This window comes from Giraffa tippelskirchi, chromosome 4 (assembly GCF_054371585.1).
Source record: "Giraffa tippelskirchi isolate mGirTip1 chromosome 4, T2T-mGirTip1v1.2.pri, whole genome shotgun sequence".
NCBI lineage: Eukaryota > Metazoa > Chordata > Mammalia > Artiodactyla > Giraffidae > Giraffa > Giraffa tippelskirchi.
The window spans coordinates 127421439-127448230 of record NC_137278.1 but is presented as its reverse complement, the minus strand read 5'-3'; the positions used below and the strand labels follow the sequence as shown (position 1 = coordinate 127448230).

The 26792-nt window shown below is 55.0% G+C and overlaps 2 protein-coding genes across 13 annotated transcripts; both read right to left on the bottom strand.

Moving 5' to 3' along the window:
* Positions 1–1102: 1102 nt before the first annotated feature.
* Positions 1103–3100, bottom strand: GPR84 (G protein-coupled receptor 84). The gene is made up of 2 exons (XM_081483650.1): positions 2961–3100; positions 1103–2521 (listed from the first exon to the last, which is right to left on the bottom strand). The coding sequence occupies exon 2, from the start codon at positions 2511–2513 to the stop codon at positions 1323–1325; it is 1191 nt and encodes a 396-aa protein (XP_081339776.1). The 5' UTR covers positions 2514–2521; positions 2961–3100; the 3' UTR covers positions 1103–1322.
* Positions 3101–4865: 1765 nt separating this feature from the next.
* Positions 4866–25867, bottom strand: ZNF385A (zinc finger protein 385A). Of its 12 annotated transcripts, none has more exons than XM_081483637.1 (8): positions 25815–25867; positions 19265–19401; positions 11541–11651; positions 9304–9466; positions 7180–7428; positions 6660–6829; positions 6359–6454; positions 4866–6213 (listed from the first exon to the last, which is right to left on the bottom strand). In XM_081483637.1, exons 1-8 carry the CDS (start codon positions 25822–25824, stop codon positions 5983–5985), a joined length of 1167 nt encoding a protein of 388 aa, XP_081339763.1. In that variant the 5' UTR covers positions 25825–25867; the 3' UTR covers positions 4866–5982. The 12 variants fall into 12 exon arrangements, with proteins under 12 accessions (XP_081339763.1, XP_081339764.1, XP_081339765.1 ...); XM_081483638.1 differs by having other exon boundaries at positions 7180–7422; XM_081483639.1 differs by lacking the exon at positions 25815–25867 and adding an exon at positions 20495–20580.
* Positions 25868–26792: the final 925 nt, after the last annotated feature.

Here is a 26792-nt window from a genome sequence, read left to right as displayed (position 1 = left end):
AGGAAGGGAGTGGTGTGACCTCCCCTTAGCCTGGCCCCTGGGCCTTCTTAACTAGAGTCTTTTTGTAACTTTTGTAACCCAGGATGACAAGAGCAAGTCTGAGGGAAGAGGAGGGACCAGAACCCAGGTGAATTAACTCCAAGCAGCGTGACCCTGCTAGGACAGCTAGAATGCCTGCCTGCCACTGCCTTGGTTAAGCTCAGTTCCATTTCCACAGAGCGAGGAGTTCTCGCCCATGTCCATTCTCTTTGGACTGGGCAAGGGTCAGGGGGCTGGACACACTGGAGTGGCTATCAAAACTGGATTTCAAAACTTTTTTGTGTTGAAAAAAAAACCTGTTTGTTGTGATGGGGCATCCTGGCAGCAGTAGCTAGAGGTGGGGGCCATTTCTGGGAAGTTAAACAAAAAGGCAGGCTAATAGGGACTTCCCTGGTGGTCCAGTGGTTAAGAATCCACCGTAATGCAGGGGACACAAGGTCAATCCCTCTTCAGGGAGCAAAGATCCTACATGCTGCAGAGCAACTAAGCCAGCTCGCCACAGCTAGAGAGTCCATGCACCGCAAGGAGGGATCCTTCATGCTGCAACTAAGATCGGTGGCAACCAAATAAATAAATATTAAAAAAAAAAAAAGAATTGGTTGTCTGGCATCTGCTAAGGGTGTGCGTGCATGCTTGGTCTCTTCAGTCGTGTCTAACTCTTTGCAACCCTATGGACTGTAGCCTGCCAGGCTTCTCTGTCCATGGGATTCTCCAGGCAAGAATATTGGAGTGGGTTGCCATGCCCTCCTCCAAGGGATCTTCCTGACCCAGGGATCAAACCGGTGTCTCTTATGTATCTTGCATTTGCAAGTGTGTTCTTTACTGCTAGCGCCACCTGGAAAGCTACTGGTAATTGATTTTTTTTTTTTTAAAGAGGCAGGCTAATCCTTTTAAACCAACTCTCGTGATTTATACCTGGAAACCCCTCAGCTGAAGGCTGTCCCAGGTCTTCTGCTTCCTGCCCCTGCTCTGACTTATGTCCCCCCAAACTCTCAACTATTAGGTTCCAGCTGCAAACCAACCCTGGCCTATTTTCTTCTTCCCCACAGATCACACCTGAACGTGAAGAGGATATAATTCCATTTATTAATAATTAATAATGCATCTTGAACAGCCTAGGGCTGAAATGTTGAGTGAAGGGTGGAGAGGCCTGGTTTGGGGAGTTTGGGGGGCGGTTGTCCATGAAAATTCTCACAGGTCTCACTTTCACCTATTCCTGTAACAGCTGGCCACCTTAGTTCTGGAAGAGACAATCCCAGATTCTGGAGACAGGGGACACAGTTCTAGTGGAACCTACGGAAACTCCGGGGCCCTCGGTTCAGGAAGGAGCCATAGGCTTGGCGGAACTGGCGGTTCATGGCTGCATACAGCACAGGGTTGATGCAGCCATTAAGCCAGGTGAGGTTGGCAGCCAGCATGTGGACAACTCGGGGAGCCTGGACCTTGGCATCCAGGATGTTGAGTAGCAAGAAAGGGATGTAGCTCAGGGTGAAGCAGAGGAATACAGCAAAACACATCCGGGTCACCTTCCCAAACTCTGATGGAGAGTCCTGAGCTCTCTGGGCTCCTTTAGTCATCCTGGCCTTGGCAGCCACTCCTGGAGGGTTTCTCTCTGCCATCTGCTTAGCTGCCTTACTGTTGCTCTGGTCCCTGACTTCTGATGAGTCTCCTTCCAGGGTCTGAGTGGTGGCAGCACTGACTGGCTCAGATGAAATCCCCTCGCTGGGTCCTCCTGATGCCAGCCCACTGTCTAGCTCCTGAAAACGACCAGGCATGGTCTCATCTGCCCCAGCCACAAGGTTGGAGCGGATGCTCGCCTGGCGCATCTTGTACTGATCCAGTGCCTGTGCTGCTCGCTTCACCTGCCGGTGGATGAGGCAATAGAAGAGGCCAACACTGCTAAGCCCAACCACAAAATAGATGCCCAGGAGGATGGTGGTGTAGGGCTGGCCTCGGATGCGATCAAAGCTGCAGGTGCAGACTACAGGTACCAAGATATAGATGGGCCAGAGGGGAGCGAAGCTAGCCACAGCCACCACCCAGGTGCTCACCAGTGCCAGCACTATGCCCTTGGCACTGAAAACTTGGGGAAAGAGCTTAGGGTGGGCAATGAGGAGATAGCGTCCCAGGGCGATGAGGCAGAGGGTGAGGATGGAGACAGAGTTGGATACAAAAAGGAGGAACCCAAAGACCCGGCAGAAGGTGGCACCGGTGCGCCAGTGCAGGTGGAGGTAGGTATCCACTGAGAAGGGCTGGAGAAGGGTGCAATAGAGCAGATCAGCCACTGTGAGGTTGGCGATGAGCAGGTTGAAGCGGGTACGGAGCTTGGGCTGGATGGTCAAGGCCAGCAGGGTGAGCACGTTGCCCACGGTGCCCGTCACAGCCACCACAATTCCCCAGCTAACTGCCACGTAACGATAGCCCAGCACAGACTCATGGTAGCAGGAGAAGTTGACGTCAGAAGCGTTCCACATGATGGAAGCTGAAAGGGGTGGGGAGAAGAGGGAGTCAGAACCTGACCTTGAACTCAGATCTCTTGAATAATTCTGGGCTCCTAGGCACCTGAACTGTTCCAGGAGCTCCAGAGCCATTCCCAAGCCTTTTCATCCCAAGATTCCCAACCTCCTCTTTCCCATTCTCAAAGATTTTCCCAAATGTTTATCTATTTTATCTATGAAGTTTCTGTCTACTCCAATCTCCAGGCCTTTTCAATATCCATCCAGATACTCTCCCCTGTCCTTTAAGACCACCCAGGATTCTCCTCTCCTCTGTATTCAGAATAGTCCTCTCTGTCTGTAGTCCCTTCTGCCACACACACATAACAGGCCTCAGGTTTTTTTACTGTTTGTTTGTTTGTTTTTACCACCTGGGAGATGAAGAGACAGAGAATGTAAAAGTATGTCCACCACAAAAGTACTCACCTGTGTCTCCCAGCCTTCAAATCTCTCTTCAGTGGAAGTTCAACTCACTCAAAGCACAGTCCTTTCTGGTGGGCAGTCAGGCTGAAAACAGGAGGTGCTCTGCTCCTATTATACTGGCCTGAAAGAACAAGAAACTCCGCAGTTACCCAACCTCAGCCACTTCCTCCCTTGCCTACGGTCCTACTCATTTGGCTTAAACTAGTGAAATATGGGCTTCTCTGTTGAAATTTCCTAACTACTTACCGCACTGGACACCACAAATGATGTAGCCAGTCCTGGTTAGGACAGTGGTTGTGGGAATTGACAACAATGATCAGGATCCATAGGTTATTGAGAGGCAGATAGGATTTATTTAATACTTATAGGAAAAAGGGTTAGAAGGAGGGAAGACTAGGAGGACGCCCACTTTTCCAGGTGGGAGTGGTGGAGAGAGCTTCCTCGTTGTGCCGGGCCCAAGCAGACGTTAGGCTTTATCCAGCAAGACGAAATGCTCAGGTTATTTAGCTCTTCTGATGGTTGGCTTAATGTCCTGGAACTTCTTCCTGACCTACTCTTATTCTTTTATAATTAATACTCAGATCCCCTTTCCCTAAGTGGTTCTCTTAATCAATGAGATACGAAATGTGGGAAGCATAGCAGGTTTAGGAAGGGGGTAAATAATGAATTCAGTTTTATACCATATTTGAGGGTACCTGTGGGATATGCTAATATCTGGCCACTTCTGCCCCTCAGATTTCTAGATGTCTAGTCTCTTTTTTGAGCTAGATCAACCTGAAAACAAAACAAAAACACACACACGTAAAACCCCTCAAACTCCTTGTTGGGTTCTATTTCTGAACCTATAGCAGGCTCCCACCCCCAACTTCGTAACTAACTCAGGAGGCCCGATTTCCCTCATCTTCCTCTTTAACAGTCCTCATTCCACCTTCCCTCCCCTTTCTTCCACAAGACTGGGAAGTGGGTAGAGAGGTGGAAGTGAGCAAAGAAAATGCAACTCAGGATGAGCCTACGTCAAGGCTGGATTCTGGTCTGGCCTTTTTTGTTGACCTTCTTGCTGCCCTGCCAGCTACAGGGAGGGGGTCACAGAATCACTGGCTGCTCTTGGGAGTGTGTGGTTGAACTGAATTCTGAAGATGAAGAAACCCCTCCCTGCAACATCATGTGAGAGGCAGCTAGTGAAGTGTGCCTTCCTGTCCTACAGACCATTTAGGGAACCAGATGAGAAGGCATTCTAGTACATTGTACACAGCATGGTCCCAGCTCTTTAGTCGTTGATCGTTGATCGATGAAATCAAATGAACTTTTAAGAGACCCAAACTTGCTCATTTTGCAGATGGGGAAGTTGAGGACTAACCCCAAGGTCACTATTTATATGGAGCCGAGCAGAGCCTAGAGCTCAGATTCCCAGGTCCCTCCTCCCATCTCCTCGTGCTTTGAGTGTCGCTGGCGTGGGTTTCCCACCAGAGGTACAAAAGTCTGGATCCTTTCTTTGTCTGAGACTGGGTCTGAGACCTGTCTCCCTAGGACCTCGAGACACACCGCACTGGAGTGTCTTAGCCCAGCAGTTTTCTTTTCCATGTCGTTGTCGCCGCCTGGTGGAGTTGCGACGAATTCTCAACCAGCCGTGGCTGCAATCCGAGACATGGACTCGAAACGATTCCCCAGGGCCAAGTTGACACTAAAGCTGGGCCTGAGTGGGGGTGAGCGGGATGGGGAGTATTGCTCGCTTTGCCCGAGCCTCGAATCTTGCCTCCTCCCAGCACGGTTTTCCCGTTCTCTTCCTCTTCCTGGCTCTCTTTCCAGTGTGCCGTTCCCCGCCCCCCGCCCCCCATCACACACACACACACCTTCTGATGGAATTGCTTCCCAAAACAGCGGGCAAAGATTGAGAATCTGAGTCTGGGGGACGGAGGGCAACGAATCCAGATTTTATTGTCAGGGACTGGGAAAAGGGGAAGACGTGGGTGGGGGGCCGGGGTTGCTACATCGTCAAGCAGAAAGAGTTGATGTGGAGGGGAAGGCCAGTGGGGCCCGTCCCTCTCCCGGGTCGGTGCTGGAAGGGCTGACGATACGGAAAGCACAGGGGGTGGAGGGAGGGAAAGTCACGACCCCGCCCGAATTGTGCAGTGGAGGTGTCTGGTGAGAAGGGACAGCCATGAGGTCTAGGAGCTGGGATGGGGGAGGCTACAGACTGCAAATCCTGCGGAAAGGGGCGGGGCGGGGGCGAGGCTTCTATTGCTTTTTGCTCACAGTTTTGCGGAAGGCGAGGCGGGGGTGGGCTTGGACTGGACACCCCTTGCCCCCCTTGGTACCCCTTGGGCGATGGGTGCTGGTGAAAAGAATGGAATCCGGACTGGGAAGGAAGAAGGTGAGGGAATGGGTCTATAGGGGCATCTACTTGGTCCCACCCAAGTGCCAGAGATGCCCCCAAGTGCTGCCCGTGGGCCCGGCTAGACCTGGGCTGGGGCATGATGCGGGGCGGGCACAGTGAGGTTGCAGGCGGTAAAACCAAAGTGCTTATGAGGGACCCAGGATCCCGCCTGCTCCCCTCCCCCTGCGGAGGACAGGGGTGTTCACGGAAGCGCTTCAGTTTGGGGGTAGGGGGCGCCGGAGTCCCAGAGTCCGCTTATTGCCAAGAAAATCCATTTCTGCCCCCTGGACCCCGACCATGGCTTGTGAACCCCGTTTTGTGCTAGGTTAGGGGGGAAGGGCTGGATGGACATGGCTTTTGGGGGGGGGTGTCTCCAAGGGGGCTCGGGGGTGAGACGGCCCCCCCTTTTCTAGGGGAGAGGGAAGGGCAGGGGGCGGGGTTCCCTGAGATCTGGGGTGTTCCCCCCCTTCTGAAGCCCCCCTCCCCCGCTACCCCTCCCCTTTCCTGGAACCCCGTACCTCGGGGTGGGGGGGAGGGAGAGAGATCATTCAGGGAGTGCCGGGAGGAGGGGCGGGCTGGGCGCCCGGAGGCCTGGGTCCCGGCTGGGGGGGGGGGGTTGAATGGGAGGGGGTTCAGGGTTCAGGTTTCAGGTCAGTAGGGGGAGAAGAGAATGGGTCCGTGCGCAGTTCGGATGGGCCCGGGGGCGGGGTGGAGCAGGGGATGGGTGATCGGCGGTCCCTGGAGAAGAGGTGCGGCAGGAGCCGGGCGCAGAGACAGCGGGGAGCCTGCTGCCGCTGCCATCACCGCAGCCACCGCCAGGGGGCTGGGGAGCAGGCCGCCGGCCAGGGACTTGGGCAGTTCCTTGGAGAAAGTCAGCGTGCCCTGCAGGGGGAAGAGGGCGGGGAGGGGAGAGGGAACAGTCATTCTGTGGCCTGGCCAACTCCACCTCTCCCAGGGCGGCCGGCATCCCCTCTCCTCCCCACTCGGGTCCCCAACTTGGCCAAATTTTCCATCGTCCAGGCCTCACCGCTAGTTCTCCAGCGCCCCTAGGCTTCTTGTGACGGCTCAGTAGTGGGTTGGGCTTCCCGGCCACGCCATCTCGGTGCCGCCGGCTGGAAATGTGCTGTAAGGACCAGTGGGTGGGGGGCCGTGAGCCACGGGGAAAGGAGCCACCGCCAGGGAGCAGGGTACTCACACCTCAGCACCTGGGCCTGCCCCTTCTGTGGCACCAAGGGAGGACCCTGAGGAAATGCCCTCACCCAAGCTCCCTGTCTTCCCTCCCCCTTAGCAGATGCACTCCCCATTCTTGGGAAGGGCCTCAGACCCACCTGTTTCAGTTGGACCTCCGAGTTGACCTTGACATTGCAGATCTCACAGTGGAAGGTTCGGTCCTGGGCAGGGGCCTCTGGTTCCCCAGGAGTGGGAGGCCCCAGCCGAGGATAAGCTTTGATGGGGCCTAGTCCACTTCGGGCCTCCAGAATTGTCTTGTGCTTAGTACCTGGAGCCCACAGTGGGCAGGGGGTAAGGGGTGGAGAAAAATTCTCCAGGCCTACTAGGCCTCAAATACCCACATTTCCAATTACAATATTGAGGGGCTGCATCAGGTGTGGGCGTTTGCCAAGCCCCTTGCGGCCCTTTCAAAGGTGGGTCAGGGGAGGGTCATCATTACAAGAAATAAGGTAGGGAGGGGGTGGGAGGAAACTGAGTAGGCAAGGGGCTAAGGAATGAGGGCGATTCTTAGGGAGGGAGACAGGCTGGTGAGTCTTAGAGAGTCAAGCATGTTGGAAACCCGGGAGTTGGGAGGTAGGGAGCAGTAGTGGGTTGAGGACAGGGCAGTGGGGTCCATACCTTTGTTATGTGCCTCAAGCTGGGACAGGGAGTTCACTGCCACCTTGCACAGAGCACAGTAGAGCAGCCGCTTGGCCTTCTCCTCCTCTTCCTTGCTACCCCCAGGCAGGGAAGCTGGGGCTGGAGTCCCCCCTTCACCCTTGGTTGCACCCTGACCAGTCTCCGGAACGCTGGGAGGGGATGGGGAGCCAGGCTGTTTCTCTGGGGATCCTGGGGCTGGACCCACTCCATTCTCCATGGAAACTGTCACTGGGGGAGAAACATAGGGATCATCCCAGATAGCTTTCGGAAAAGATTCTTTATGTGTAGGAGACCTACCCCCATTTCCTGGAGGGCAGGGGCCCAGGAGTCCCCACCCTGTGACAACATGCATGCACTCATGCCCTGGACCAGAGCCACATGTGGTCCAGCTGCCGCAGGCTGGGTGTGAGACTCCAATGCCTGGCTCATTCTCCATAAGCTGGGAATGGCTGATGGGTCTGGACCCACCAGCCTCCCGTTCAGCCAGGGTGAAGCTGGCAGCCAGTCTAGCCAGGGGGAGAGGGGCATGGAGCAAAGAATCTCCCCTCCAAGGCCTGCCAGCTAGCCTGGGCTTTCCGCCCGGCCAGCCCCTTCTCAGAGGCCTGCCCAGTCCCTGGGGAGGCATGCCAAAGAACTCTAGGAAGGGGCTGAAGTGAGGTGAGGAGAGCCTGGGAGAGATAGACACAGACATGGCGAAAGGGAAACAGAAACAGCAGAACCGGAGCGGGAAGAAATAGGGATGTGGGCTGCTCTATAATTCATGGCTCGATTAAAGATGCACAGGCCCCAGTCCTCAGCGCTGGGTTCTGGCCTCTGCACAGGGGAAACTCAAGTGCTCCCATTCTTGCTCCAGTGGCAGATCCAGTTTCCGGGTCAGGGAGAGGCCGGGGGTGGGAGAGGGGGTGGGGATGGGGGGCTGGTGGGAGGGGACCTCCCCCCCGCCCCGAGCCCTGCAGATGTCCATTTGTTGGTCCCTCCTGGGATCTTTCTCGTTTTTTTCCCCCTCTCTTCCTCATTTCTGCCATCCTTTATCTCCATCCCAATCCAGACAGTACACTCATATCTCAATCTGGACAGGCCCTCCTGGCTTTCAAAAGCAGGACAGGTTTCCTTATTTCCTTAGAGAGGTACCCCAGGAACTCAATGAGGTAGTATTATACATCAAGCATCGAGAATGGTGCTAGACAGGCAGTGTTAGCTATATCACCACCATCATCAGCCTCCTTTGACAGAGATATTACCAAATGAACACAAGATGTTCAGGCTAAGAAGCAGCTAGAACACAATTAGAACTCAGCTCACCTGCTTGCCCTATCCGTGCATCCCTGCGGACAGTGTGTGTGTGTGTGTGGTAAGAGTGGGGACCTGTTTCCCGGTTCTCATTCTGAGGGTGGGGCAAGAAGGACAGGCAAAGACAAGGAGGATATGGGGTTGCTGAGTCTCCCTGGAGTTGGCCCTGACTGACATCTGATGTGGTAATCCCAGGATGGGGGTGGCTCAGATCTTCCTGTCTTGATATTCCTTCTTTCCAGTTTCTTGGCTGGGAATATGGTTGAGGATGGCCATTAGCCATGAGGGAGAAAGAATCTCCCAGATCTTCAAGTCTCAGTCCCTCATGTCCCCAGAAAGAAAATTCTGGCCTAGAGAGGTCAAAAGATCTACCCAAGATCACCCAGGGAGTTGCCTGGGTTTCCTGGGCTCAGTCCTTCCCAGTGGAGCGCGGAGCCTCCGTGGGCAGGCCCTCAGATATCTTGATTCTTTCCCCTGCTCCTCTCCCCAAGATGAAGGGGCCTCTCCCTGCATTTGATGGTTCTCTTTTTCTTGAGGAAGTCTGCCAGGTGGCCTCACCTGAGCCCCTCTCTGAGTCACTGGGCAGTAGGGAGGACAGATAATGGGGACCCTGCTGAGAAGAGCTGGGGCGGGAGTGGGGGTGACAGGATGGAAATTTTGCATCACTATGTTTGGCTGCAGGACTCACCTTGGGTGGGGGTAGGGTGGGGGCTGAGGAAGAGAGAGATGAAAGCAAAGGAGAGTTCTGGGAGTGGGGACAGAATGGAGGAGACAAGAAAGATCTGTTGAAGGGTGAGGGAGTGTTGGACTTACCTGGACGGGGGGCTACACCATCTCCATTTGGGGGGGTGCTGCCTGGGGGAGCTGGGTCTCCTGGTTCCCGGATGCTGGGCTCCCTGCCTCGGGTCTTGGCAGCCTCGATGCCTTTGACTCTTCGGGCATGGCGATTACCCTTGTAGTGTGCCTCAGCCTGGCTCTTTAGGGATGGAGGAAGAGAAGGGAATCTGAGATCACCTTTCATCTGAATATTCTCCCCACGGATCTATCAGATCCTGGGGTGGCCTCAGCAGGCTGCAGTAAAAGCTCTCCCCACACCAGGGATATGTAAAGCCCCACGCCAAGGAGCCCTGGGGCTCAGTCATGGGGAACCTGGGTCCCCATCTAGCCCAGGGCCTGGCTGCTGACTCAGGCTTCCCACCTTGTCCAGGGCTGAGTGAAAGGGAACTCACGTCTATGCGTGCTAAGTTGCTTCAGTCGTGTCCAACTCTTTGTGACCCCATAGACTGTAGCCAACTAGGCTCCTTTGTCCATGGGATTCTCTAGGCAAGAAAATGGAGTGGGTTGCCATGTCCTTTTCCAGGGGATCTTCCCGACCCAGGGAAGAGACATAACCCGAGTCTCTTATGTCTCCTGCATTGGCAGGTGGGTTCTTTACCACTAGCACCACCTGGGAAGCCCACTAGCACCAATAGGGGAAATGGGAGGGGCTGAGCAATCCAGCCAATCTGCATCTCCTTTGGCCCCAGGGCTTTCTGCGCCTGTGTCCCCTGGCCCCCCAGCATCCAGCCTTGCTGCTTCCATGCTCAAGCTGGGAGTCCCAGGAGCGTTGAAGCCTGGGCTCTACCCTGAATACTCCCCCCGGGTCTCATTTTCCCTGAGGCCTCTGTGAACACCCTGGAGGACCCTGGCCCCCAGCCCAGCTCTGGAGACAGAGACAGAAGCAGAGACAGCTGTCAAAACAGAGCTACTTGGTCAGGGGTGGGGGTGGGGATGGGGATGGGGAGGTGAGGGAGGGCAGAAAGAGGGGAGGGCTGCCTACTACTGGGCCCTGACCCCTCCAGTCTCACAGTGAGTGGAGTCAGGGTTGGGAGAGGGGGTTCTTGGGGTCGAGGTCAAGGTGAAATCTAAATCTGAGTTGGTCCTGGCTCCACCCCGACCCTGAGTGCACCCTCTGCTAAGAATACACAATCCTGGAACCACAAGAACATGCAGACAGGGGTAAAGTAGAAATAAAAGGTGTGGACAGGCAAGAAAAGACTGACAGCCCAGGGTGGGGCAAGGGTGTGCAGAGTCTGGCAGCATGGTGAGTGTGTGTGTGTGTGTGTGTGTGTGTACTGGAGAGAGAAATAGAACATGCTTTCTTTTCCCCTACTCAGCAGAATGAGGCTGTGCTGTTTTTCTCCAAAAGCTCTCAGAACCTGCACCCCACAGAGTCCTCTACAGACCCATAGAAAAGGGAGCCTCAGAAGGGGATAATCTGGGAGGCCAGATACCTTGGTGCTGACACCTAGATTTGGGTGGCTTCTCCCATGGGAGAGACTTTCCCACAAGCGAGCAGTAGGGGCCAAGCCTTGGGTGTGATTTGGAGAGAGGAAGAAACCAGGAGGTTAGAGGGAAGTGGGGGGGCTGAGAGGAGTTTAGCAGAGGCCAAGAAGGGCACTGGGCTTCCCTGGTGGCTCAGTGGTAAAGAACCTGCCTGCTAGCGCAGGAGCCTCAGGTTTGATCCCTGAGTTGGGAAGATCCCCTGGAGGAGGAAGCAGAAACCCACTCCAGTATTCTTGCCTGGGAAATCCCATGGACAGAGGAGCCTAGTAGGCTTCAGTCCTTGGGATCGCAAAGAGTTGGACACGACTGAGCGACTAAACAACAACAAGGAGGGTACACAGACTCTGCAGGGGGGCCAGTGACACAAGTCAGCCATGCCCCCAAGACCAGCGGGCCAGAGGCCACACTCCCACCTGGACACAGATGGCCACCTGTGTTCTAAGGAGTTCTGAGGTAGGAATGCCTCAGTCCCCGAGGGAGGAAGTTACAGGGCAAAAGGGAAGAATGTCTGGAAACATTTTGAGTTGAATTGAGTCCCCCAAGAAAGATCTCTGGTCCCTCCGGAGGGCTTCCATCGGTACCGCCCCTCCTGCAGTATCCTCTGAGACCCCCTTAATCCCCACCCCTCATCCAGAGCTCCCAGCCCCCACTGTCCCACAAGATGCCCTGCAGCCCCTGTTCCACCTGCCCCACCCACTGGATGCATGAGTAGGTGGGTATCTTACCTGAGAGTTGAAGCGGATCTGACAGACATTGCAGGAGATGATGGGCCGCTTGGTCTTGAGCAAGGGTCCCCCAAAAGTGTGGGAGAGTACAGCCTTCTGCACAGGGTCCATCTGTGGAGGCAGGCTGGGGTAAGCCAGGGACCCCAGCACAAGCTCATGTCCATCATAACCCCAGTGGCAGCAGCTGGGCTGAACCAAACTGCTCAGAGTGTCCTCCCCACTCCTCAGTGGGCCAGAAGGCCCCGAGCCTCGGTTCCCTGCTTCTCTCCCAGCCCAATCTTCATAGCACTGGAAGGGCCCTGAGAAAGCCACTGGCCCAATACTCCCATTTGAGAGAAAGTAGAAGTGGGTTGCTCAAGGTCACAGCATGGGTTAGTAGCAGAGTTGGGACTTGAACCTGGACTCCTGTGTCCATCTGTTATACCATGAAGATCGAATCCTGTCACACTGACCTTTTTCCTGAGCTAATCCACCAGAGGCCCATTTAGGAAGTCCCCAAAGCATCCCAGATCCTAGGGCCTCCGGCTATAGCCTTTTCCGGCCTTTCAACCAAGCCAAGCCAAGGAGACAGATGTTCCTAGCTTCCCATCTCTGGGCCCCAGGTTGCCCTAACATGCTCACTCCCTGGACGTCTTAAGAGTAGCAGTTTCTAGAGGGAGTAAAAGAACTCAGGCAAGAGTAGGTGGCTCCAATGAATAACGGGGAATAAGGGGAAGCTAAGAAGCCAGGCTGGCCTGAGGAAGCCCAGGCATCTTCTGAACTCCCTCTTTCTGGTCACAGGGCTTCTAGGGCAGGGCTGTGGGGCTGGGCGGGATTAGGAACGGCCTCTGCCCCCACCCTGGATCAGCAGATGTCTTTGCAGTGTCCTGCCAAGAGTTCACATGAGGAGGGAAGAGGATGGGAGTTTCTCTCTGAGGCTTTCTGCTATCAGGGGATGAAGCCAGGGGCCCAGAGGCATGAAAACTGCCTCCCTGCAAGATCTTCCTCCTCCCTTCTGGCCCCTCAGTGGCTGGGGAGAGGCGAGCCTGGAAGGCAGCTGAGGTTGTGCAGGACTGGGTGATCTCTCATAAGCTTAGAACCAAATGAGAGCTGAAACCTTATCTCCTAGGATTAAGTGAAAAAAAAGTTGCTGGAGACTGGGGGGGTCTATAGCTCCTTAGGCGAGGCCCTCCCTGTGCCCAGGTCTTCATGGTTCCCAAGGAGGCAGTGATGAGAGACAGGAGCACAGAGCAGGGTGAAGAAGGCGGTCTGCAGAGCCCACACATCCTGGCTCCTCTCTGCCCCCGCCCCAAGTTGTCTCACTGGCTGCTTGGGGTAATGTCAGGAAAGGGGCTTCAGCATCCCTGTGAAATAGGCCACCCTACTTGGCAGTGGCAGAGGCAGGAGCCAGGTTCAGATAACCAGGCTGACAGACAAATGTCCATTGCCTGGCCTGCCCATGGCTGGAAGCAGCCCCTCTCAGTGGCTTACCCTCACCTCCTGGAAGCCTGGGTCCTTTTTGGGGAAAAGCCAAACAGGGGAAGACTGGGTGTGTCTGTGTGTGTCTAGGCAGGCTATGATCAATCTGTGCAGGGGTGGAGTGTGAAGGCGTGTCACGTGCTGTGTGTACATCATTTATGGATCAACATTTCTGTGCCGGAGGCTCTGCCATGAATGGTCAGGTTGTGCAATCTTCAGCTGTGTGTTTATCGGTGTGAATGTATGATGTGTTTGGCAGAAAGATAGACAGACCAAGTTGGAGACAGGCTTTAATCACAAAGAGGAGACACATGACTGCACTCGACTCTCAGCCCCTAGCCGACAGTCCTTCCTAATCAGGGACCCCCAACCCTGTCCCAGGGATCCCCTCAGCTCCTGGACGTCCTCACATGCTGGGTGGAGAATGGAATTCAGCCCAAACAGAAACCCAATCTGGGCCAGGAAACCTAAGTCAAAGAAAACTGTAGGGAGAAAGAAGTGGGAAGGAGAGGGGGACACGGAGGCCCCGGGTTCTGTCTGTGCCCCACCCAGCACCTCAGCCTGCTCCCCAGGGTGGCTGAGGACCCAGTGCCCTGAGGAAAACCTGGGAGTTGACAGTCCCAACATCCATCCCCTGCTAGTCCCTCCCCAACTTGGGTCCTTCCTGCAGGGTGAGAGCCTTTTCCTTCACACACCCCACTCCTCAGGTTTAAGTCCATGAACACCAGCTAGGGGTGGGGGTAAGCAGAGAAGAGGGCAACAACCCAGCCAGGTGGGTCCTTCCCACCCTGTCGTTCGGGAAGTGAGGAGACACCGGACTGAAGGTGAAGGCTCCTGGGCCTAATCCCTGCGCAGGTGGAATGTGAACCACTGAAGTGCTGCTCTAGGCCAAGGTCAAGAGGCCCTGGTGACCTAGATGAGGGCTCTCTGGGGAGGGTGGAGGCCAGTGTCTCCCAGAGCCCATCCCACTCCAGAGCCCCTTCCCTAGGATTTTGGCCTAGACGCTGTCTGGAAAAGTCCACAGAACAGTCCCCTCCCACCTGCCCTCCAACAGCAGACATGAAAAGGAATCACTCCACTAAGCTGGGGCAAAATGAATCAGGAAGGGCAAAGGGGAGGGAAGGGGGAAACCAGATCAGGAACAGGAGGGGGGGGGCTCTGATCATATTTCCTTCCATTGCCCTTTATCTGATGGCACCGCTGCCCCTGTTTGACCACCCCACTTCCCCATCCCCCCCAGATAAAGGCAAAAAAGGGAAGGGGGTGGAATCTCGGGGATGGGGAGACCTGAGGGGCAGGAAAGATGAAATAGGAAAGAGAGGGGGCTAGAGGATGTCCAAAGAGCAGGTGGAAGCTGGTGGGGGAGGGATGCTAGGAAGAGGACTAAGGCTGAGGTGGGGTCAGGGCTGCATTAGGGATCTGAGGGGCGGTGTGGCAATCGGAAGGTAGGTGTAGGACCTGATGGGAAGTCTTAACATTTGGGGGACTTCGAGGATCTGAGAAGCAGAGGCCGGGGTATCCAGTATGGTGGCAGCAGGCTGGAGGGGGTGCCAGATGGGATCCGGAGATTGGTTAGGGCCGCGCCGGCCGGTCGTGGGGGATGGGCCGGATAACCCGAGGACCAGGCGAAGGGAGAGGTAGGGAGTCAGGCAGGGGCGGGCGGGGATTGGTGGCGGGGGTTGGGGAGTGGAGAGCGCTGCGGCAGCGGCGGGAGCCAGGGAGAGAGGAGGGGCCGGGTGGCTTACCCTGCGGGACCCCGGGGGACGCGGCTCCATGGCCCGGGTTGGTGGACCCGGGCAGGGAGGCCGAGCCAGGCCGGGCCTGCCCGGGGACGCAGCGCTTGTTGCCCGGGTGGCTCGGGGCTGTGCGGCCGGGCCGGCCGGGAGAAGGGGAGGCGGCGCCCGCCCGGCCCGGAGCCCGCCCCAGAGGCGGGGCCGTGGGAGGGCCGAGCACGGGGGCGGGGATAGGGAGTTTGGGAGGGATGAAGGGGAGCTAGGGCGAAAAGAGGACGGGGTGTCCATGTCCAGACACTCGTTCCAGGAAGACCTGGTCCTGGTGAGGGGCATGGGCCAGACGCCCCATTGGGCTTCCTCTACTGGGGACCTTTCTGGGGCTTATATCCCTACCAATCCCATGGCCGACCCTGTTTCTCTAGCTTGGACCTTTCTCCTTTCTGTCACCCCTTCCACCCTCGCTCTTCTGCTAACAGCTTCTCTTTCGAGTCCCCAGACGACCCTTCTCCTGCTCCCTCTGCACAGGGCCCCCGTGCTCCTTTTACATGTCACTTCCCCTGCTAGGGATGGGAGACGGAGCCTAGGTACCCAGGTGCCAGGCACTGCTCTCCTAGTGACTCCTCTGGATGGTGGAGCTGGGGTCGCCCAGGGCAGAAGCGACCTCAGGCTGGGGACATCATCTCTAACCTCTTCCCACCTGCTCCCCTCGCCCGCCACCTGCTGGAGAACCAGCGTCCCGAAGAGCTTATGCTTCGTGCACTTGCTGCCCTCTGGCGGTCGAGTGGGGACAGCACTGGGGGACGAGGTCCAGGAGGGCAGAGCAGCCCACTCCCCTAAATACTTCCTTATCCTTTTCTGGATAAGTCCTAGGAGATTCCGGCTCTCTCATCTCTGGATCTCTTCCCCTCCGTTCCACCTAGGGCCAAGAGATGAGCGAAGCAGGAGCCAGGATGCGAAGAGAGAGAGGCTGTCTTTGGGAGACAGTGAGGGATATTCAAGGGCAGAGGGATGAGTAATGCAGGGAGGGGTCTAAACAGTAAGAACTACCGAAGTAAGAGAGATCTGGAAGTATTAGAGCAGCGAAGGAGAGACTCTGCCATGAATAATAATATCACCACCACCATCTAATGTTGATTGAGCGTTTGGAATGTGCCAGCCTGTGGACTGAGCTCTTTGCATGGATTATCTAATTTAATCTTCACAACCACTATTGGAAGTAAGTACTATTATTATCTTCATTTTATAGATGAGGGAACTGAGGTTTAGAGAGGCTAAATAATTTGCCCAAGGTCATAAGCTAGTAAGTGGCTGAACTGGGATTTGAATTTAAACCTGGGCAGCCTGACTCCAAAGCCCTGTACTTAACTGCTGCACACCACTGCCAAGGCCTGTCTGCAGCTTTTCTGCAGTCCTTGTTCCCCTGCAGAATTTGACACTACTGATGCAGCCCGCCACACTCTCTCACTTGGCTTCTCCAACTCTACAAAAACCCAATTCTGTCCCCACCCCCTCCTGTGGCTCCTCCATTTCCTTTGCTGGAGCCTCCTCCTGTTACCACTGCCTAGTTCTGCTTATTCCCCAAGGCTTGGGCCTTGGCCAAACTACCTTTCTCTCTCTGATCATCTATAAAATAAAAACAATAGAAATAATCATAGCAGCTTACCTTGAAAACTTACTTAATGGTAGGCATTATGATTATGATTATGTAATACAATTCTCACAATAACTTGTGAGTTGGTACTATTGCTGTCTTATTTTACAGCTGATAAAATTGAGATTCAGAGTGGTTAAGTAATTTGCCTAAAGTCACACAGGCCAGTACTTTCAGAATATCAATTTGAAGCCTGTCAGTCTGATGCCAAAGTTGGTGCTGCTCAAAACCTGGTCACACTCTCTCCAAGCTTATCCATGCTCCTGGCTTTAAATAGCTCATCCATACCAGAGACCGTGGAACCATGAACCCAGGGAGTCAGAAACATGAGATTATCCAAGTGAATAGACTAAGTAGCTTTGTGACCTTGGGCAAGTCACTTAACCTCTCTGGGTCTGAGTTTCCTCATCTATAAAATGGGGACAAAGGAGACTTCCCTGGCTGTCCAGTGGTGAAGACTCTATGCTCCCAATGCAGGGGACATGGGTTTGATCCCTGGTTGGGGAACTAAGATCCTGCATGCTGCACGATGTGGCAAAAAATAAAAAATAAATGGGGACAATGATGGGAGACCTGACGTTAAGTGTCAATAAGGTATGCAGATTGGGGGGAAAGTATTCTCAGCACCTTCTGCTCCAGTCACACCCAATTAATTGCAGTTTCTCAAATGCTCTTTTCTAGCCCTTGTTTCAATCTGGAATATTCTCTGAGGCCTCTTTTAAAATCCTACTAATAATTCTTCAAAGCCCAAATCATAATGTCACCTGCTCCAGCTTCAATCCCTTTTTCCTCCACTGTTTTTTTTTTCCTGCTCAGCTCCAGTTGGTCCCTCACCACATTCAGCGAGTCTTTTCTGATACTCCTTTGGGCTGCCCTACAAGCTTCATGCCTCTGGCACAGCTCTTCTCACACTACAGGGTAAATGCTAAGTTGTTATCTTTCCTACTACACTGTGAGCTCTCCAAGCAGACTGAGTCCTGTGTCCCTGACACCTGGTACAGTGCCTGGCACATAGTAGGTGCTCAAAAAATTTTTAATTCAGTTGAATTTTTGTGACTGTCTCTTTTGCCATATTTCTAACCCTTCCTCTGTTTTGCATTTTAGATCATTTCATGCACATCTATACTTCTTCCCCGAATATAAGCGTCTTTAGGACTGGAGCATGTTATATTTATCCTCACATCTCCATCATATCTAGGACAGCACCCTGCTTATAGTCAGTATTCAGTTTTCTCGTCTGTAAAACATGGATAAAATGGCAGCTACCCCATAGGGTTGCTATAAAGATTGAGATATGAAAAATGCTTTGTAAACTTCAAAGTGCAATGCAAATGATGATTTGGATTCTCTGAGAAGAGTTTGGAGGGAACAGCAGGTATAAAGAGAACTCTTTTGGAGTTAGATGCTCTGGGTTCACATCATATCTTAGGCATGTACTATGTCAACTTAGATACATTACTTCAAGGCCTTAGTTTCTGTCTTCCTATATGTCAAACTGGAATAATAGTGCCTACTTTGTTGGGTAGTGATGAAGATTAAAAGAGATCACATATAAAGAAATATCTACTGGTTAGGACTCGCTTTTTCACTGCTAGAGGGCCCAGGTTCAATTCCTGGTTGGGGAACTAAGATCCCATAAGTCACCCAGTGCGGCCTAAACAACAGTGACGACAGAACCATTTACTGCAATGCCTGATGCATAGTTGATGCTCAATATGCTCATAACCGGATATGGTTTGATGGTGGGTTACTTGAGTTAAATAAAGCTGACTTTCCCCAAACCTTTAGTTCCAGCCTACTCTCCAGGCCCCAAGTTCCAACTGTCTGTTGGACATTTTTGGCTCAGTGTCCCACCAGTCCACCAACTCTCCATGTCCTCAAGTGAGTTCAGCAGCCTCACCCCAGGCCAGCCTCCTCCTCTGACCTCCTACCCCTGGCAAGGTGACTTCTTTCTCTCAGTCACTGAGGCCTGAAACCGGGAGTCATCCTTGACTCATCTGCTCTCTTCTCCCCCAATTCCCAAACCCTAGTTGGTCACCGTGGCCTGTCAACATTTCCTTGGAAACACCTCACCCCTCCCCCTTCCTTTGCTCACTCTGCTGCTGTCATGGGCCCAGTCTGGCTCTCCAGGCTCCCCTGCAAGCTCTGGACAGCACTTTGTTTATAGTCAGTATTCCGTTTTCTTATCTGTAAAATGAGGGTAAAACGGCAGCTACCCCACAGGGTTGCTATAAAGACTGAGATATGAAAAACGCTTTGTAAACCTCAAAGTGCAATGCAAATGTTGGTATTGCAGGGCCAGCCTCCTGACTGGCCACTGTCCTCCAGCCTTTGCTCTCTTCCCTCCTGCCCCACTCACCTGTCTCAAACATTGCTTCTCTCTCAAACAGCTCACTCTCCTGCTCAAGAATGGATAATGTATCCCTATTTCATATTGTATTAAATCTAGACAACTTAGCCGGCCCTTCAAGCCCTACCACACTAACCCTCCCCTCCCCAACAGCGGGCTCCAGAGAGATGGAGCTTACAAACAGGCTGCCTATGCCCTTGTGGAGTCTCTCTTTCCATCTCCTTGTCGTCACTGCCCCAATCCAGGTCTCATGACTTCTCTCGATGGTGGACTGAATGAGATGATTCATATAAAACACCCAACACAGTGCCTGGCCCGTAGCCAAACTTCAGTGATTATTAGCTGTTATGGATATTGTTGTCAATAGTATACCAGAAAGTCAACGATGCTTGTAACTGACTAGAAGTGAGGGATGGGGCCCTGAGATAAGGAATTAGATGGAATAGCAGAAGAAGGCAGGGATAGATCCGAGGGAGAGAAGGAGCTGGGTGGCAAGAGGGTGGCGAAGGCAGGCAGGCAGGTTGCTACTCACAGCGCTGTAATTGCTGAAGAGACCCAGGGTGGGTGCCGGCTCCAGTGGGAAGGGCAGGATCTGCTTCAGGTCCAATGGGGGCTGCATGATCGGGGGCTGCCGTAGCAGAGGGAGGGGCCCTGCCCGGCTCAAGCTGCCTAAAGGGCAGAGAAAACATTATGTTGGGCAGGAAGATTGACTTGGGAGCCCCACCCAAGCCTGGTAGTCCCAATCCCCAGCTGGGGCCCCCAAACTCAGAAGTGCGACCGACCCCCATCACACACACTTCCCCCTGCTGACTGGCTCCGGAGCAATGGAGCAAGGTGCCCTGTGCGCCTGGGGGAGGGTGCAGATCTGTGGTTCTTCCCTTCTGGGTGATTTTCACTTCCCCCTTCTCCAGCCTCCCTCCACCAAGACCTTCGGGCATTTTACAAACCTAGGAAGATCACAGGCCTTATCTGCAGGCTGCCTGACAGACCAGCAGGACTGAGAGTCCCAGACCCCTGGCCACTCCCTTCTTCTGGTTTTGCTGTCCCCCAGGGAATCCCAAAGGCTTACCCCAGGGAGAACAGTCAGGTGAGTGATCATCCCACTGCTTAGAGGGGAATATTGAGACCTGGATTTGAAGGAGGGCTGCTGAATCTTTCAGGCTCCCCAAAGAGTTATGATTTTGTCCCAATCGTAATTCTTAATGAACTGTCGACATCCGGGATCAGCGAGTGGCATTTACTCTGGGAGGCGGGCTGCCTGGGACCATTCTCAGAGCCCCTTCTCCCAACTGGTCTGTCTTCCCCAGGCTCCTCTGTTGGTCGCTGCTGCCGGAATGTTCCCTCCGGCTCTGCAGGAGGAACTGTGACCAGCCTCTGGGAGGGGAATGCCTGGGTCTGACCCCAAAGGGAAATGAAAGTCCAGGCCAGCCACGCCACTACCCTCCCTGAAACCTTCTCCTCCCCCAGAGCCATGGGAGGAGCCCTGCCAGGCTCCACGGGGTGGCCCCCAAGGCCCTTAGGACCCCTCTGGGCTTCTGCTGGCCCAGCTCCCTTCTGCGATCTCACTGTCCACCGGTCAGGGAACTCTGGCTGCCCTTCACGGCTCCAGCAACCCCCTGCCAGCACCAGGGGTTCCCAAGAACAAAGGCAAACCCAGGAGGCTGCAAGCTTAGCCCCGTCCTCCCTTGACCTCACTGGGACAGAGGGTCAGCCCCTACCCGGATCCTTTCTTGCTCCCTTCAGAGACGGCCCCCTTTCATACCTTCAGTGTCTGGTGCCCTCTGCCCCCAGGCAGTGGCCTGGCCCTGGCCCCCCAGGGGCCTGGGCCTGACAGCGTCCCCTTCCCTTGGTTCTGCCCCCTGCCCCCTCCCTTGCCAGCCCCCCCCAGTCCAGTCAGTAGAACCAGCCAATCAGAGTCCAGGAAAAGTGGGGCAGAGGGAAGGGCGGGGGAGCAGGGATTAGGGGAATCAGAGGCAAGAGGGAGGGGGTGGGGAGGGCTCAGGCACAGCTGGGGGCAGGGAGCTGGTCCAGGAAGGTTGGAGGGGTCTGCCTTTTTCACCCACTGCTATGAATGCGTGGCCAAGGGGCCTGAGGCTGAGAGGGGTCAAGGCTGCTGGGAGCTTGGGCAGCAGACATCTAAGTGCTGAAGGAGAAGGGTGGGATGCTTAGCCTTGGCCCTTGGGCAGCTGGGGGTCTGTAAGTCATGTCCATTCCCTCCTCACCTTGGGGTTGAGATGGGGTAAAGGGGCAGGAGAGAGACAGACAGACAGGCAGACAAAAGTGAGTGAGAGAGAATGGGAAAGGCTGACAGAAGCAGGAACAGATGACTGAGAAAAGGGAAATAGACGCTGAGAGAAAAGAGGATAGGGGACAATGGAGAGGTGAAGAAAGTAAAATGAGGGGGAAACAGAGACACCGCAGAGAAGCTGGACACAGAGCTAGGGACCAGGGCAGAAAGACCAGAAAACAGAGAGAACGAGAGAGGAGAAAGGGATGGACAGACTGATGGGGCAGGGTGACCACCTCCCCTTCCTCTCTGCCCCCCGTGGCTTCTCTCTTCTGTGCCCACCCCCTCCTGCCTGGCACACAAGGCCAGGGCAGCCTTAACGAGCCCCGGGCGGCATCAGGAATGGTGAGAGAAACCTGAGCGCTCCCAGAGTCCCCGGCACCCAGCACCCACCCCGAGCAGCTGGTTCAGGGCTGGCACTTGCCCTGGCCCCAGAGAGGGCAGCAGCTCAGCTCCCTGACCCTTTCCTTGGCTCAGGACTCTCCAGGTCCCTGCCCCTCAAACACCCATCTCAGAGGAGAGAGGTGAGTTCCGCAAAAGGCAACAGAAAAACAAATATATCCAGGCATTCTGAGTATTAGCACATTTCATCTCTGAGGGAACCATTCTATGTGGTAGCTAATACTAGGTTTTAACCATTTGACATATGAAGAAACAGGCTCGGAAGAGTTACAAAGACTTGGTTGATGTTACACAGCCTGTAAGTATCAGGGCTGAGATTTCAATGAAGATCTGTCACCCTCTGTAGCAAATTCTTCCTCTGCTACATAATCTCGAAGTGCTCCAGTCTAACTCTGAATTCAGCAAAGATATGAGCAAGGCTTCCATCTTGTCCAAGGAGAGGGAATGGAGAACAAGTTCCATGCACTTCCTGGGGCTGGAGGAAAAGAGGTAGCCACCACTTGGTTTCCTCTGGCCAGCAACTCATCTTTTCCACTGACATGAGCCCAAGGGTGGGGGGAGGGAAGGGGAAGTGGGAGGAAGGAACTAATGATGGAGTGAAGTAAGGAAACAAAGTGGGCAGCTAGAGATTCCTGTGTCTCTTTCCCAGAGTCCTGGGTCTGCTCCACTGAGATCTGGGGTGGAAGGGGGCAGAAAGCAGCTTATAGACCCAGTGAGCAGAAACAGGGCCCTCGGTCTGGTAGCCCAAGCCTCAGTCCTTTCCTCTCCTTCTTGGGAATAATAACAGTTGCCACTTTCTGAGGGTCCATTGTATGCCAGGCACTGTACACACACGCCTCCCTGTGGATGGCTCCACTGCTCACTAGCTGGGTGACTAGCTTGTTTCCCGAACTCTCTCTGTCTCACTTCTCCTTTATCAAAAGAGAGCAATGGTATCTTACGTTGTGGAGTTGTTGAAAAGATAGAACAAATTCACATACATTGCTGGCCTGCCACAAAGAAAGCTCAATAAACGTTTGCTAAATAAACAAATCCTCATCTTTTAGATGACGGCCATCAGATCAGAGAAGGGGAGTTACTTGACCAAGGTCACACAGCTAGTGAGGCACTTGAATCTGGCTGGCTGGCTCCAGACAGGGCTTTCAGGCACCACACTTTACTAGGGGTAGAAGAGGGAAAGGCAGGAATAGAAAGAGGGCTTCGCAGGAGGAAATGAAGCAGGAGATCTGGGGCTCCTAATGGCTGGTTAGGTGAGGGCTTCAGGTGGATTTGGAGGAGGAGGAGGTGGAGAGCAAATTGGAGTGTGTATGTGTGCGCTAGCGCACAGGCCTGTGGGTGTGCACACCATGTCAGGAGGGAGGAGCTGGGGCCTGGCTGGGACAGGCCACTCCAGAGGGAAACTCATTAGAGTAATTACCTCCAGCAAATAGAGCCCCTCCCGACTCTGCTGGGAGAAGCCGAATGCTTCATTAAAGACTGTTCCCAACTACTTTGGAGGGGTGAAGTCTCAGTCCCTTGGATGCATGTCCATCTGTCCGTCTCTGCACCCTGCCTGGCCCTAGGCACTTTGATCTTGTTCACGTTTTCCCTCCAGCACCAAGCCACAACCAAGCCAGGTCTGACTCCTTCCATCCCACTCAGGGCTGGTCTTTTCCTTCCTCTTTTCCCCAGAAACCCTGACCGTGTGGGAGTCCCAGCCCTGGACTCTCTTAGGTGGGCCTGGGGCCTGAAGCTCCTGTGGCAAAGAATGGGAGTGTCTGGCTCTGGGAGTGGCAGCGTCTGGTAGGAACAGGATCCAGGAAGAGTGCTAGGGTAGGGCTGCAGGGTTAGTGTTGGTCTGGAGATTAGACCAAGATGAGATTCAAATCAGAGAGAGGATTTGGGGTTAGGGTGGCAAATGTGTTAAGGCCCATGATGGTGAAAAACAAGGTGGTGAAAAACAAGGTGGTGAAAAACACTGTGTTAAAGTGGGAATTATGCTCTGGGGCCAAAGGAGAAATGAGATTGGCATTTGAACTTGAATCTCATCTCTAATCCATTTTTTTCTCTTTAGGCCTTTTGGTCTCTTCTAAACCCCAGACTTTTTTAAAACTGGGGGGCTGGTGGGGAGAGCCTGGAACCTCTGGATCTTGCTTTCTTGACCAGCTCTCAGGTATCCGTCTCCTTCTACTTCAGTTTCCCCCTTCTTGGCAGGAGGCAGGCTGAGTGCTGGGAAGGCTTTGAAGTCACAGATGAAAGCAACAAGGGGATGATTATGAACAACTACTCAAAACATCATCCCTAATAACCCTGGGGTGGATGTGGGCGGGGGCAGGGCCTAAAGGGAGGAGGTAGCCAGGAAAGGAAGAAGGAAGACCCCTGGAAAATTTTCCCCAGCCTGACTGGAAAGGCATCCTTCAATGCCCCCAATCCCTACAACACCACACTAAGGGCCCAGCTGCAGAGGAGTAAGGAAAGCTCAGAATAGGGAACCTAAGCCCAGAATCACCACCTTAAACTTGGGCCCACAGTCTAGTTCTTGAGCAGGCAGGCTGGGCCTCGCCTGCTGGGCAGGACACCCACACACAGCTTCAGTGGACCTCTGCATTTAGAACCTGAAAACCTTAGAATGGGCCTCAAGCCCAGCTGGCAGCTTCCTCCCTCTTTCTTTCCATGTCTAAGAGCGCTAAGGTGTGTGGCCCGCCAGCCTTCCCACCACTCTATGGGCGTGGCGCAAGGAGGGAGTTAATTACAGTGTCTGTCCTCAGGGAGATGTGGTGGGGGTCCAGCTGGTGGCCCCTGGCATTCCTCCTGTGGTGGGGTCTTGGTCTGGTACTAGCAGAGGTCCTCTCCAGGGCCTACTGACCAGGAGAAGCACAGCTCCAGCTGGCCTGTCCCAGACAAGCGTGATGCTGCCTCTGGGGTTCGCGCCCAGGGTGGGGCCAGAGTGTGGGGGATTGCACAGGTTGGAGGAATGTGGAGCCTATGCTCTGGGGACCTGAGTCTAAGTGTGTTGGTGGGGGTCACACAGGGGTAGGGATTGTCTAGATGGGAGGGGAGTCTCTTCCCTGCTAGAGATCCTCTTGGGAAAGAAGGCAAGCAACCATTCGTGCCTCCCTAGGCTCATTCATTTAATGGATTTGATGGAGTGCCAGGTGGAGGGAGCCAGACATGGAGTGGTGAGAGTGAGGGGATACAGGAGTGGGAGAGAGAAAGAGATGGAAGAAGGAGTGCAGAAGGAGAGAGAGACCCCTAGTGGGAGTCAATAGGGGTCAAGCCAAAGAAGAAAGGCAAAAGAGCCAAGGAGGCACCAGCAGAGGGCTGAGGCAGGAGCCAGGCAAGCCCTGGAGCACCAGCATGGAGCCAGGTGTCCCCGGTGGGGACAGGGAGCCCACAGGTGCCTGACCTGGTGGGCAGTCTCCCATCACAAACAGGGCCCAGGAACCGGCCTAGCCAGGGCAGAGATCAGAGGTCAGAGGACAGAGCACAGTAGTCCACTGGTAGACTATTGTGGAGGCAGGGGCCTGGAGCCGGGATCTTGAGAGTCCTCTCCTCCCCCACTCGGGGCTCCCTTGCCATGTAGGTCATGAGGCTGGGGTGGCTGTGGTTGAAGGGATGGCGGAGCCCCGCGGGAGTCTCCCTCCCCCATCCTGATGCTCTCCGTTGCCCCTTCCTCTGCTGGTGCCCCTCGGCCCAAGGCAGGGGTGGGGGTGGGGTGGGGGAGGAAGGAAGAAGGAAGCCGGGAAGGAAGGGCCCGGGCCGCCAGAGCTGGGAGAGAGAGGGGCAGGTCCCGGCGTGTTGGGGCAGGATCCTGCGGGGGCAGGATCCTGCGGAGGCAGGATCTGAGCCGCAGGGGCCCTGGGATGGACAGTTTCCGCCCCTGCTTCTCCCCAGACCCCTTATCTTCAGCCTCAGGTTCCCACCTCCCACCACACACACCTCGGAGCTACACCCACCATCTTCTCCCCCCCGCCCGCCCCCCCACTTCCTCCTTTCCCTCTTATCCTGGGCCCAGAAGGGGGTCGCAATGTTTGAGCTAAGGGTGGGGGAAGGCGCTGGGGGTGAGGAGGGGGTGCGGGTCAGAACCTTTCGGTCAACTCCACCAGGCCAAGGCCAGCCCCCTCCCCCAGCCGCTCGTAGACAGTCATATAATATTCATGAGCCTCATGAATACGCAATATGCTCATTGTGGGGCTGGGGTCTCAATCGGCTCTACCTCCCCCTTTACCACTCCCAGGATTACCGGGAGAAGAAGCGGTAGTTTGGGGATGGAGGGGGCCCCAGATGTGGAGCCAGATGAAGGGGGAGGGGGGAACCGGTCGCTGACGGGCGGCCGCAGTCACCGCGGCGCGGGAGGTTGGGGGGTGACCTACTGAGAGGAACCCAGGAGCCTGGAGCCGCAGAGCCCACTCACCGAGGATCATGCTGGGGACCCAGGCGCCCGGGGTTTCCGCGTCGCTCTGTCCCGGGGGCCGTTCTGGCCGGGCTGGGGGTACGGGGGGTGGAGTCGGGGGAGGAGCAGAGACCGGCCGAGGCGGAGCGGGGGCGGAGCCCGCAGCAGGTGAAGACGGGAGGAGGGGGGACCAGGGCACCCAGGGCTCCGGGAAGGGGCGTCCCGGCGGCTCCTCGCCCTCTCCCGCTTTCTCTTCTACTTGCCGCCCCTAAGTCTCCTGGACTTACGGTGACACTGCAGCCAGGGCTGGGGGAACAAGACATCTAGAGGACGGTGTGTGCTGATACAGGAAGCTGGAAACTAAGATGCCTGGGATCCCGGGAAGGGCTGAGTCTGAGGGCGGGAAGTCTGGCCATGGGTTGATATGGGGTGGGGGTGAGGTGCCTAAATACTGTGGGGAGGGATGGATGGGGCCAGGGTGGATGGGACACCGGAGTCCTCTCCAGAGTGATGGGCTGGGTAGAAGCGGAGGGTGGGGGCAGAGAATGTTTGAACCCTCGTTTGTTTCTCTGGCTCTGCAGCAGGATGCCTGGGGGCTGGGTCTCAGAGGTGAAATGTGGGGTTGAAGATGGATCACCGGTTGATCTCTGGCTGGGATCTGAACGCCTAGGTCCTAGGGAAGGTCTGAGGGAAGAGACTGGACCCAAAGAGGTGGAAATAGATGCTTGCAACTGAAATCATTAGGGCAAACAGAGGTGACAGGAGATCCAGGACTGAGGCTCAACCTTGTAGATATGGCCTGGATTGGTGTGGGGATGGGAGCGTCTGTCTATCCAGGGCATTCCCCACTAAGGTGAGCTTGGGCTAAAGAGGCCTGGTGGGGGGTCTTTGATAAGGTGGAGGAGAGGATGGAGGATAGAACAGACTGTATGTGCTGGGGAGAACGTGGGGGTGGCAGGGCAGAGTACAGGACACTGGATGTATTCTAAACACCAACAG

Bases quoted from the DNA above. Each gene is read 5' to 3' on its own strand.
- GPR84 (XM_081483650.1), bottom strand. From the start codon at position 2,513: ATGTGGAACGCTTCTGACGTCAACTTCTCCTGCTACCATGAGTCTGTG.
- ZNF385A (XM_081483646.1), bottom strand. From the start codon at position 15,064: ATGCCCCTCACCAGGACCAGGTCTTCCTGGAACGAGTGTCTGGACATG. The intron at 9,467-11,540 runs GTAAGATACCCA...CCATCCCTAAAG, and splicing joins AGATCCGCTTCAACTCTCAG to AGCCAGGCTGAGGCACACTA. The intron at 6,830-7,179 runs GTATGGACCCCA...TGTGGGCTCCAG, and splicing joins GCTTGAGGCACATAACAAAG to GTACTAAGCACAAGACAATT.